This window comes from Canis lupus, chromosome 7, assembly GCF_003254725.2.
Source record: "Canis lupus dingo isolate Sandy chromosome 7, ASM325472v2, whole genome shotgun sequence".
NCBI lineage: Eukaryota > Metazoa > Chordata > Mammalia > Carnivora > Canidae > Canis > Canis lupus.
In genome coordinates, this window is record NC_064249.1 from 74,064,319 (window position 1) to 74,077,494 (window position 13,176).

The following is a 13,176-nucleotide window of genomic DNA, read 5'->3' on the forward strand; positions in this document are numbered from 1 at the left end:
CAGGCATCAGAATAAGTGGCAAAGAACTTGAGAAGCCCATCAAATGAATACATTTACTTATTCCTGGGAAAAAGAGCTATTACCCTTTTTTTTTCTTAAGCAGCTGATTATGCAGTGATCCTTGATTACTGATTATAACATGCATTAAATGTTTACAGCACTTTACTGTTTCATTTAAAGAACTGACAAAGTATTTTTGAGTGTTTATTACCTATACAATATACCATCATATTGCTGTGGAAGGAAAACGTGGGAACAGCCAGGGTAAAGGAGGAACTCATCCCATAAATTCCTCTTCTTTTTTCTGGAGCCCTGCAGGTCCCACCTTGATGGTTGCTCTCAAGTAGTTGTCTTATTGGAGTTATTTTTATAAGGAATATCAGTTTGCTATAGGTCACCCAGTCAGGACTGAGATGAGAAGCCCTGTCTCTGCTTCTTCCAATTCTTCCTTATCTCTCTGATAAGTGAAAAGAAAGTGCCAACAATATGAGTTGGTCACCTCTGACTCTTCCCCACCTGCTGCATTTCTATGCTTACTTTGGTTCTAACTCCTATTGTTTCTACTTTAAATATTAGATTGTTCTTTTTTCTCAATTTTCATTACCTATATCCAGATCCTCCTATTTCATGCTGAAATTTCTAACCTTCTTTGGTGGTTTCCAGCTTTACCCCATTCTTATGTTGCCTACACACCCACAAAACTAATCATAAAAACACTTGTGTCTCTGTGGTGTTGGTTGCTATTTCTCCTCCTTCATTTCCGATTTTATTTATTTAAGTCCTGTCTCTCTGACATCACTTACAGAAGTATTTTTCTAGGTATGTCTCCTCTGGCAAGGGAAATAAAAGCAAAATTAAATTTTGGGGACTACATCAAAATAAAAAGCTTCTGCACAGCAAAGGAAACAATAAAAAAAAAGGCAGCCTACTGAATGGGAGAAGATACTTGCAAATGACACATCTGATATTGGGTTAATATTCAAAATATATAAAGAACTTACACAACTCGGTACCAAGAAAACAAATAATCCAATTTTAAAAATAGGCAAAAGACCTGAATAGATGTTTTTCCAAAGAAGACATCCAGATGGCCAACAGACACATGAAAAGATGCTCAACATCACTAATCATCAGAGAAATGCAAATTAAAACTACAATGAGGTATCAACTCACACCTGTCAGAATGCCTAAAATCAAAAACAGAAAAAATAACAAATGTTGGCAAGGATGTAGAGAAAAAGGAACCCTTGTGCATTGTTGGTGGGAATGTAATTTGGTGCAGCTGCTGTGGGAAATAGTATGGAGGTTCCTCAAAAAGTTAAAAATAGAACTACTATATGATCCAGTAATTCTATTATTGAGTATCCAAAAAATTAAAACACTAATTCAAAAATATATATGCACTTCTATTTTTATTATAGCATTATTTGCAGTAATCAAGATATGGAAGCAACCCAAGTGTCCACATATAGAGGGATAGATAATATATGGAATATTACTGAGCTGTAAAATAGAATGAAATCTTGCCACATGGCATGGGTGGGCATAGAGGGTGTAATGCGAAGTGAAATAAGTTAGAGAAAAACAAACACATGATATCATTCATATGTGGAATTTAAGAAACAAAACGAATGAAGAAAAAAAAAGGAGAGAGAGAGACAATCCAAAAAACAGACTCTTAAATACAGAGAACAAAAACTGGTGGTTGCCAGATGGGCAGGGAGAGAGGTGAAATAGATAAAAGGGATTAAAAGTACACTTACCCTAATGAGCACTGAGAAATCTGTATAGAATTGTTGAATTATGGTATTGTTCACCTAAAAGTAATATAATACCATAAGTTAATTATACTTGAATTATAAAAAAATTAATAATAAAAGAAAATACACCTGCATCATGTCACTCTCTCCACAGAACTTTGAACAACTTAATTTAAATCTTAATTTTCAAGGTTTTCTGTATTCCTGGGTCATTCTTTAAAACCAGTGACTTTTCCTTCAGTGCAGCTAATTCTGCAAAGATGTCACCCTGGCGTCAGTGCCATAGGCCATGCTCCTTCCGTTCCAGGCTTTTTCTCGGAGCCTACTCTCCTCCACCTCCTGCCTTCCACCTGACTGCCTTCATTTCCTTCTCCTCAGCTGCCCACCAAAGGGCTCCTCAGCCTTCACGTCCTTCAAAAAGCTGCTTCCCACTCTTACAGCCCATAGCACTCTCATCCTTCTGACCTCCTTTGCACTTAATAAAAATCTTTAAATCTTTGGGCTTTAATTCCCTCATCTGAGAAGTGAGAATAGTAACAGTTCTCAACCGTAGTAGATTTAGAAGAAGTTTACATAGAGAGCTGTTTGTAGCTTCAGGGAGGGGCCTTTAAAAAGTGATCATTACTGTTTTAATGACTGAAAACAGCTCATTATGACCTTTCCCTGCTCTATCTCTTATATATAATCCTTTTTTTTCTAAACTATAAACTATAAAGAAGACACATTCTATTCCTCTATAAAAATAGGCATGATACTGAGTAGATAATAAAACATTCAAAGTATTTTATTACTCTTTAGATTAAACAATAAAATTTGTGGAAAATCATCTCATTTATGTTTTAATCAGCATTAATGTTTTAACCAATGATAGGGGGAGAATGACATGTGGTCATTTCTAGAGATGGGCAGGTGTGTCTTGCTCACGAACCTTCATGCATGAACCCACTCACCACTTTTGGGTTTCAGATTAAGAAAGGACATGAGCTAGGAGTTCTATTAAGTTCTGTCAAAACAGGAGATCAGAATAACTTATTGTTTTCTATTAGTTGTCTTACTAGTCCCAGAAATAAGGGCATGCATGACTTCCAAATAAAAATCTATTATTTTCATTGCACTCTGGCATCCAGTTAATTATTTTTTTAAAGATTTTATTTATTTATTCATAAGAGACACATAGAGAGAGGCAGAGATATAGGCAGAGGGCAAAGCAGACTCCCCATGGGGAGCCCAATGTGGGACTCAATCGCAGGACCCCAGGATCATAACTTGGGCCAAAGACAGATGCTCAACCACTGAGCCACCCAGGCATTCCTCACTTCCATGTAGTTTCATATCGATTCTCTAAACCTAAGATAAGGAAATATTTGCATATTTATATATCATTTAGAGTTTGGATGGTAGTGATGAACTAGTCCAACTTCCTCATTTTAAATATGAGGCAGCTGAGAACCCAGGGAGGTTCATGAATTGCCCAAACTACACAGTTTAATCTCTGAGAAGTGTCAAATCAGAACCCAGACCTCCCATCAGAATCAGTATTTTTTTTTTCTGCCAAGCTATATTGAGTTCTATTTAAAATAACTAGAAAATTCTACATCTACCTCAGTAGCCCCTTAACTAAAAAAATGTGTGCTACCTGTGAGTGTCCTTTTGTATTTCTAGGCAGTCTTTCTAACCTGTGGAGATGTTAACAACCCTTAAAGGACTGTTCATATCCTCTAAAATATTCTCCAATCCCCTTTTATAATTTTATTGAGATATGTTTAACCATTCATGAGTTAGTGAACATTTGGGTTGTTTCCACTTTGGGGCTATTATGAAAATGCCGTTAATATTAGTATATTAATATTTGTGTAAAATTTAGTATTGATATTATGTATAATTTTTGAGTAGTATATGTTTTCAGTTCTCTTAGATATATACCTAGGGGTGGAATTCACATGGTAAATTTATTTATGTGTATCTATTTGAAGAGTTGCTAAACTGTTTTGAAGGAGCTGTATGATTTTTATATTCCCTCCAACAGTATATGAGGGTTTCAATTTCTCCACATTCTCACCAATACTTGTTATCTCAACATTATTAATATAAAACATATAAAAATAATAACATTATGAATGTAAAATTCATCCATGAAAATATATATAGCTGTCACTCTCAATCATTTTTGTATTATATTGTGTGAATATAAAACAATTTTTAAGCCATTCAGTTTGTCTCCAATTTGTTATTTTTATTAAAAATCGTATATTGACATCTTACTATATGTCTCCTGGTACATACGTGCAAGAATATTACTAGGAAATATGCCTGGAGGTGGGATTATTAGGGCCTATGATACATGCCTCTTTAACTTTACTGAATATTACCAAATTATTTTCCCAAGTGACTATACCAGTTTCCACTGCCACAAGCAATGTGTGGGAATTCTTATTGCTCTACATCTTTCTTTATTTCCAAAGAATGTAAAAGTTCTGTTAAAAGGTGATTATTGAGCTTCATTGAATTGATTCAAACTTTAAAGAAAAAAGTGATGAAATTATTTTCTTTATAAGAACAGTGTAGCCAAAATGGTTTTAAATTTTAGATTTTTAAAAGAAAACTGAATGTGCCTTTGGACTATTAAATCTTATATCTCAATTAAGAGTTAAAAATCTAATATGTCTAGAAAAATCTAATTTGGAGGGGGGTGGTCTCTCAAACATTTATTGATTTTTCACCCTTTTTAGTGCCAGGTGCTGTTCCTACTGAATCCATTCAAGGAAGTACTTTTGAAGAGAAAATATTTCTTCAATGGCGAGAACCAATCCAAACATATGGTGTCATCACTTTATATGAGGTAGTGTATACATTCATTAGTAATTTAATTTTTCATTATAATTTATGTGATAGTCGGACTATCTAGTATTTAAAAATGCATAATGGCATCATGTCTTTAAGAAGTTCAATGCCGGGATCCCTGGGTGGCGCAGCGGTTTGGAGCCTGCCTTTGGCCCAGGGCGCGATCCTAGAGACCCGGGATCGAATCCCACATCGGGCTCCCGGTGCATGGAGCCTGCTTCTCCCTCTGCCTGTGTCTCTGCCTCTCTCTCTCTCTCTGTGTGACTATCATAAATAAATAAAAATCAAAAAAAAAAAAAAAAAAGAAGTTCAATGCCTTTGGTAGTTACAATGGTTACTGCATAGAAGCAAAAAAAAACCTGAGTTTTTCAATTATGTATCATTTCAGGACATATATTTATAATGATTTGGATGTTTCTAGACTATATGTGATTATATGTAAAGACACAGCATAGTATTAAAAAAATCACCTGTATTAAAAACAATAAGTATTTTGAAGTGTACATTGATTAGGAAGCAACCACATGATCCTATTCTTGCTAGCTATAAAATATTTTCCTACTGGATTATAGAAGAATGCTGATTATCCAATTAGCAAAGTCAATAGACATTGTCTCAGGGGTAACAATAGAATAATGACTTTTGGTTTCTTAGTATTAGCAAAACATCGTTTAGACTTCCTTGACATAGTTTTGTCTACTGAGGCATATCAAATAGTTGAATGATAGAGAGCAGAGAAGAATTTGATGAATTGTTCAAGGAAAAAAATAACAGCAGTAACAAGGGGTGACAGTCATCATCACATCTGTATGAGCATCATTTCACTGTACCTATTGTCATAGAAACAAGCAGGTGCATTTTTTTAAGCCAGCATTTATTTGAATGCAAATTTAACAAAATTATATGTTGTGAGGTTTCTAAAAATTGAGGCAATTCCTCCTCGGGAACCTCGGCTTGAATACCTTTCAGAGCTACTGACAAAAGCCTGAACAGATTAGCTGTCAGACAGTAATCACTGGTAAACCCCCTCCCTGACCCAACTAGCCTCACATTTATGTTTCCTTATACTTTTTGAAAATTGGTATTGAAATGCAAAAAATAATGTTTTTAATTGAAAGCTAAACAAAGTAAGAGAAAATATAGAAGAAAAAGTTGATTTAATAAGTTATTGATGCTGTTCATTGGCTGCTTCATTTTGAAAGAATTCAGTGTTATGAAAATCTGTAGTTCAGCTTTTAAAAAGGTAAGTTTTAAAATCAAACAAGTTCATATTTTTTCTCAGTGATCATAATTTTTAGTTAATATTTTTGGCCCCAAGACCATCTTCTGGTCTCAGTTTTGGAGATTCCCACCTAAGAATAACAGATTATTTTACTAGGAAAGATAACAGCCAATGTTAAGTTCCAAGAAGCATGTCCATCTGTCCTAAAAGCCACATGTTGATATCTAGACAGACAGAAAATAATAGCCGGATTCTTTCTTCCTGGTACCTCCGAACATACATCTTTGTATAATAAGTAACTTTAACGTGAAAACTATAGAAATAATAATTCAAAAGAGGAACCCATTGGGCAGCCTGGGTGGCACAGTGGTTTAGCACTGCCCTCCATTCAGGGAGTGATCCTGGAGACCTGGGATAAAGTCCCATGTCGGGTTCCCTGCATGGAGCCTGCTTCTCCCTCTGCCTGTGTCTCTCATGAATAAATAAATAAGATCTTAAAAAAAGAAGAAGAAGAAGAAGAAGAAGAAGAAGAAGAAGAAGAAGAAGAAGAAGAAGAAGAAGAAAGAAGAAGAAGAAGAAGAAGAAGAAGAAGAAGAAGAAGAAGAAGAAAAGAAGAAGAAAAGAAGAAAAGAAGAAGAAGAAGAAGAAGAAGAAGAAGAAGAAAGAAGAAGAAAGAAGAAAGAAGAAGAAAAGAAGAAGAAAGAGAAGAAGATACGACATAAGACCGAAGAGAACAGCATCCGTAGAGAAAGAAGAAAAAAGACTAGAAAAGAAAATCAGAAGAGCCGAAGCCGCCTATAAATCCACGCCAAGAACACCAGCCTCTAATCACCGATCTCCTAGCCTACTACGCATCCGCCGCCACAGCCATCCTCACGCCTCCCCCCTCCTCCCTCCTACTCACTCCGATCCTCCCCCTCCTCCTCCCTCTCTCCTCGCATCCGCCTCCTCATCCACCCTTCCTCTCTATTCACCACCCGGTTCTCCCAGTTGAACACTGATCTAAATGTGTTTTAGTGGGGATACCTGGATGTGTCATAAATCAGGGTTTTAAAACTCAGATATAGGTAAGTAGAGCAGTTCGGTTTATTTTTCTAGATACGTAAGTGAAAATGTTAAATGTGTGAATCAGGTTTCAGTGATTAAATACAAGTTTTCTGGCCACCACATCTTTCTCTCTCTTTCCCCCATGTTTTCCAAAAGTAGGAAGGGGGAGTTTCTGTTCTCTCTCAGGTGGCATCTCAGGAGGAGACTCTTCTTAAGCTAAGATGTACATGCTGTGCCTAGCCTATGCCAGAGTCAGTGACAGGCACAGGTTCCAGACTCAGTCCCCTCTGGATAACCACAGCCTCTGGGTTCTGATGCCATGCTAAGGAAGTAGAACGGTTGCTCCCCCCAAAAAAGCAGGGACCTTAGGAACAGTATGTTCTATCATAGAAACACATTTGATTATAGATAAAAACTGGAAGGTGAGATAAATGATCAGAGCTAGAGAAAAACTTAGTGATAAATGATACAGGTGTTTCTTTAGGGCAGGGAGCACAGCTGGATCATTTTTGCAAGGAGAAAAGAGAAGACAGGTTGGATGCTGTAGATGTTGTAAATGAAATGCTATGGGTTCAGGTTATTTTCAAGTTCTCCTTTACCTCTTGGGAAAGATAAACCAAACCTTTACTCATTGGAAAATGCTGACATCGTTTTCTGCCAGGAGTCATGGCAGTTGAGAGCATTAAAGCTTTCTTTTGATCTTATCCTTTGCCTTTCCTTTTCATTCCCCTAACAACCATCTTCAGTCTTCTTTAACCAGCCTTTCCTTTCTGTTCTCCCCACCTTTGTTCTGGCTCTACCCCTTCCTGTCCCTTACCTCTCCATCAGCCCTTTATTTTGATCAGAGCCATCTGCCTAAAACCTAGACTGATAATTACAGCCTTCCTCAACAGCGATCAAAATTTTGATTTTATTAAATTAAAAATGTAATATCACTTTCTGAGAGAACATTTGAAGTACAGAAGTATTCAAAATAATATTCTTGCTTCCCAATTTCACTTTTCAGAGGTAACAACTGTTACAACTGGGTGCATGACCTTCAAGAATTTTACAAGGTAGAAATTATAGTGCAAGTGCATTTATGAATAGAGATCGATAACATTTAATAAATATTAGCAAACCCAGCATTTTTTGTAAGAATAATATGCCATATAAGACACACACATATTTCACATCATACAAAAACAAAAACCAAATGGATTCATGTTCCAGACACAGAATACTGGGCAGCCCCGGTGGCGCAGCGGTTTAGCGCCGCCTGCAGCCCAGGGTGTGATCCTGGAGACCAGGGATCGAGTCCCGTATCGGGCTTCCTGCGGGGGGGCCTGCTTCTCCCTCTGCCTGTGTCTCTGCCTCTCTCTTTGCTCTCTCTGAATGAATAAATAATCAAATCTTTAAAAAATAAAAAATAAACACAGAATACTATAAGAAAACAAGGAAGATATTTCTGTAACGTATCTTACTAAAGCTTGACATAAGCCCCAGAAGTTATATTTTAAAAGATTGACAGATTTACTTATATAAGAATTTAAACTTTTGAACGACAAAAGATACCACTAGGAAAGTCTAAATACAGACAGAAGAAATTATTTTAAAAATTGGTAGCACTTAGTAGGCTGTTGGTCACAATATACAGACTTGATACAGGTTGATAAGAAATGTCCAAAGAATTCCATTAGAAAAACTGGGCAAAGAATAAGAGGAGACAACTCATAGAAAAAAGTCCAAGTAGCATTTGAACATGTGAAAAGATATCTACCCTATATTACTAATGATTGAGAAATGAAATAAAAAGAAGTGCTACAAAAAGTTTGTGTAATATCAGGTGTTAAACAATGATGTGGAGAAATGCATGTGTGCATAGACTACTGATGGGAATGTACATTTTGCATCCCTTACAACTGATGCATTTCCCCTAATAGACAATTTGGGGGAACCTATCAAAATTTAAGCATTGCACGTGAAGCTTATTTCTAGAAGTTTATCAGCCAGTAATACTTCCAAATACAGAGGAATATATGTGTGTCCAGGTATTTTCATTGTACCTCACTAACTTTATATGGCTTTCACTCAAAAGCCTAGTAAGTGAACTCCAGATTCCTGGTCATGAGAGTAATGCATCAGCAAGCTTTCACACACACACACACACACACACACACACACACACACACATAATATTATATATTTTATATTATAATTTTATATTATGTATATAAAAGAGAGAGAGAAATAGACAAACCAAGAAAGAGACTCTTAACTATAGAGAACAAACTGATGGTTACCAGAAGGGGAGATGGGTAGGGGATGGGGGATATAGGGGATGGGATTAAGGAGTGCACTTGTCATCATGAGCACTGGGTAATGTATGAAAGTGTTGAATCAGTGTATTGTACACCTGACACTAATATTACACTGTATATTCACTAACTAGAATTTAAATAAATTTAAATAAAAACCATATATATATATATGTATATAAGGTACTGAGAGAAGACAGAAGAACAAAGTACTGTACCTTCTCTACTAGAAGTAGCAATCCTAACAGCAACTAACTATAGAGAGAATGAAATAAGTACCAAAAGCAAATCACTTTAACATGTGAGGTGTGTAAAGTCCAGTGTTGTGTGGGCACATAGCAAAGTAGAATAGTCTGGATTTGTCAACTGATGGGGGCGTTCAAGAGTTGGAGACACCCCAAGATCCTGAGCCTGGATAACTGGGCTTAATTAATGACTATTGATTGAGATGGTAAGAATGTAGAAAGAAGTAGAATTTAAGGGCCATGTCAAGAATTTTCATTTCAGTATTCAAGGCCTTCCATAATCTAATTCCAATTTATTTTTTATTTTTTAAATTTTATTTATTTATTCATAGAGACAGAGAGAGAGAGGCAGAGACACAGGCAGAGGGAGAAGCAGGCATCATACAGAGAGCCTGACGTGGGACTTGATCCAGGATCTCCAGGATCACGCCCTGGGCTGCAGGCGGCGCAAAACCGCTGCGCCACAGGGGCTGCCCCGTCTAATTCCAATTTAAATTTCTTACTGCATCTCCTATTATTTTTCTCCTAGAACCTAATGAGCTATATATATATAGAATTTTCTTTTCTCTGAAAACCTTCTGAACTATCACACCACGTGCTCTTATTTCTTCTTTCCTCCTGATGCTTTTGCCTCCTCTCTCCTCCTGTGAGACCTTTGCTGCTTTCAGTTTTTCATCCAAATATCGTACTTTTCTCTGAAGTATCCTAGGTTCTTTCCTCCCCCGAAATCAGATTTCATTATTACTTCCTCCAATTGCTTGGCTCTCCGTTAAAGGACTGTATCTAGCACTGGCGAGATTCCAGCCAAGTCCCACTCTGTAGAAGATTTTTAATCCCCTCCTGGCCCCAAATTGCATGTTATTCTATTTTGATTGTCTATGAATCTTTTAGTTCAGAACTTGAGACTGTAAGTAAAAGAAGGGAAAGTAATTTGAGAAAATTTCAGGCACCTACGTATGAATTGGAAATCATCCCATAAAACTGCAGAGGCCCAACGTGGAATGTCAGTGTTCTTCATAGAGGCTGCATTAGAATTGCCTTGGCCCTCAGCCAGAGATACAGTGCAAGTGTGGAAGCAGTCCCAAACTTTCCTTCTGGGAGTTTCCCACTGCTTTACTTAATAGGCACTTAATAAACATGCATTAAACTAACAAATGAAAAAATAAATGCCAAAGGGACATGGTACATTTGGGTGTACCCAACACCCAAACATAGAGGTGTTTTTTGGTGTCCTTTAGAACAGCTGCTCAGATATATGTAGATGGAGCATCCACTCTCACACAGGCAGTGGATTCTAGAGTGGATTGCTCCTCCTGTTCCTAAGGAACTTTTTTTTTTTTTTTTTTATTCCTGGTATTCAAACTCCGAGGGCTCTGGATGGCTTTGAGGAGGATCAATAACCATTCTGACATCTTGCGTCTGCATATGTACAACATACTGGCTTGTTAGGGATTTGTTAGAAGTGAGGGAGAGTAGGGGCACCTGAGTGGCTCAGGCAGTTGAGCATCCAGCTCTTGGTTTGGCTCAGGTCATGATTTCAAGGTTATGAAATAGAGCCCCACGTCAGGCTTTCTGCTCAGCATGAAGTCTGCTTGAGATTCTCTCTCTCTCTCTTTCTCTCTCTCTCTCTCTTTCCCCTCTCTCTCTCCCTCTCCTTCTCCCTCCACCCATCCCAACTCTCTCTCTCTCTCTCACACACACACACACATAAATAAATAAAATATTTTTTTAAAAAGTGAAAGAGAGGATCCATAATTTTAAGAATGTCTAAATTAGTATGTATATGCATTTTTATGGGTTGGGGAGAGAGGATCTAATAATCCTAGCAAATTCTTGAAGGGCTGTGACTGAAACACCCATTACAGATCCCCAGTCTAGCTTACCCTGTATGACCATGGCAATAGGTGAGTATAAACCCATCAACCCTAGTGGAGCAACAGGTCCTTAGATAAAGCATTTGCTTTCTGCTCTATAGTCAGTGTGGGAGCAGCAACATCCTCCTTGCCATACTGTGAGCATTTATGGGAGCACATGCACACACCTCTTCTCCCCAGTGGCCTTTTTAGGAAAATAATATGCTGAGTGTCAAATATTTACTGATCACCTTGGGATCAGAAAGAAGAATAAGACATCAGTCACTCCTCAGAAAGAAGATACGATTACGTGAAAAGTTCCATTTCCTTTGGCATATTTAAATCATGATTTAAGACTACACAAGAGCTTTTACAGCACTCCCTGATGCATCGCCAAATGAACTGTATGAACACAGTCACAACATCACGCATTCGGCTGATCCAGTGATTGTTAGGCCTCCTTTGGAAGCCTTTACTGAAAAGTAAAATGGGAACTCTGGCTTCAGACACGGGCAGGCGGACACATTTTGTTCCAATCTCGCCTGAACTCCCAGCGTCTTTGAAAGCATTTCCTTCTTAAGACACTTTTTTCCTTTCCTTTTTTTTTCTTTTGATTTCCATGATAGCTCTCTCTATTGGCATTTCTGGCTTCATTTGTTGATTTCTCCTCCTCCACCACTGATTATATTAAATGTCAGTGTTCTCTCTCAAATCCTTTCCCCAATGGCCTCATCCATTCTCAAATCATAATAGTTCAGTGCCACTCACCCCCACATCTCTATTCCTGGACCAGACCTCTCAGATCCCAGCTTTAAACCATGCACACCATGGCCACAAGCCAACAGCTCATTTCCCCTCATTCATTCCATTGCATGTCAGTGAGCAGGGCCATCTTTTGCTTAAGCCCCAAATATGCCACCTTACCCTTGATTCCTCCATCATTCCCTCCACATTCAACCTATCACTGACTTCTGTCCACTTTGACTCTCAGATATGCCACTTCTCTTCATTTGCTGCTCTCCCCCCTATGCTCACCTTCGTCCCAACCACTGCACCATCACAGGGTGTAGTTCCTCCGTGGTCTCTGCAGGAGTACCCTGTGACCTCCCTACTTGCCCACTGCCTCCTTCCAGCAAACCACTGCTCCTCCTGCCGTTAGTGTGGTCTTTTCATAAGGGAAGTTTGATCATTTGGTTTTCAGGCTGAAAAATGTTCAAAGGCTCCCCCTTGTATGCATCCTGACTTCTCATCTTAGGGTACGGAGTGCTGCACATATGGCCCTGCCCATTCCTCCAGCTCCTGTTCGAGGGACCACACTCACCTCACTTGCTAGGCTCCGGTCTCACAGGCCTTCCTTCTGTCCACTAACTATGTGCAGAATGCTCCTGCTTCACGGCCTTAGTCCATGCTCTTCTTTCCCAAACTCAAGTTCAAATCTCCTCAAATTAGCTGTCATCCCCTCAGTGGCTGCTTCTGCAACCATCCGTGGTAGCTCTACATGCATCCCTCTCTGCCCTACAATATTCTTTGCCTGAGCACCGTGTGGGTTTCATCTACTCAACTTTAGTATTTTAAAATGGTTCATTTACTTACCGTGTATCTCTCCCAGCTCCACCCACTGCAGTCCAGATTCTTAGCCACCTGAGGACATGGCCTGTGTCCACCCACTGACCGTGGTATTTACAGAGTCTGTGTTCACACCATCAATATCTGAATGGAATGAATGAATCTGAGTAGGGAGAGAAAACAGGGCACGCTGGCCCTGTCACATTCCAGGCAAGTGAAAGTTCATGAGTAAAAGCAGTGTCAGTGATACAGAAAATCTTTGTTCCCTGACCAAGACAGGAGGTAATGTAATGTCATTGTGTCGAGTATTCAGAAACAAATTTGGAGAAGATGTAGGCAGTTCTT

General features: G+C 38.3%; 1 protein-coding gene across 7 annotated transcripts in view; it reads left to right on the top strand.

Moving 5' to 3' along the window:
- PTPRM (protein tyrosine phosphatase receptor type M) overlaps positions 1-13,176 on the top strand; it is a 786,460-nt gene that overhangs the window by 469,344 nt on the left and 303,940 nt on the right. For all 7 annotated transcript variants that reach the window (XM_025429496.3, XM_025429497.3, XM_035718728.2 and 4 more), the window contains one exon: positions 4,490-4,599. In XM_025429496.3, the coding sequence (XP_025285281.1) occupies positions 4,490-4,599 (110 nt within the window). The remainder of the gene's footprint in view (positions 1-4,489; positions 4,600-13,176) is intronic.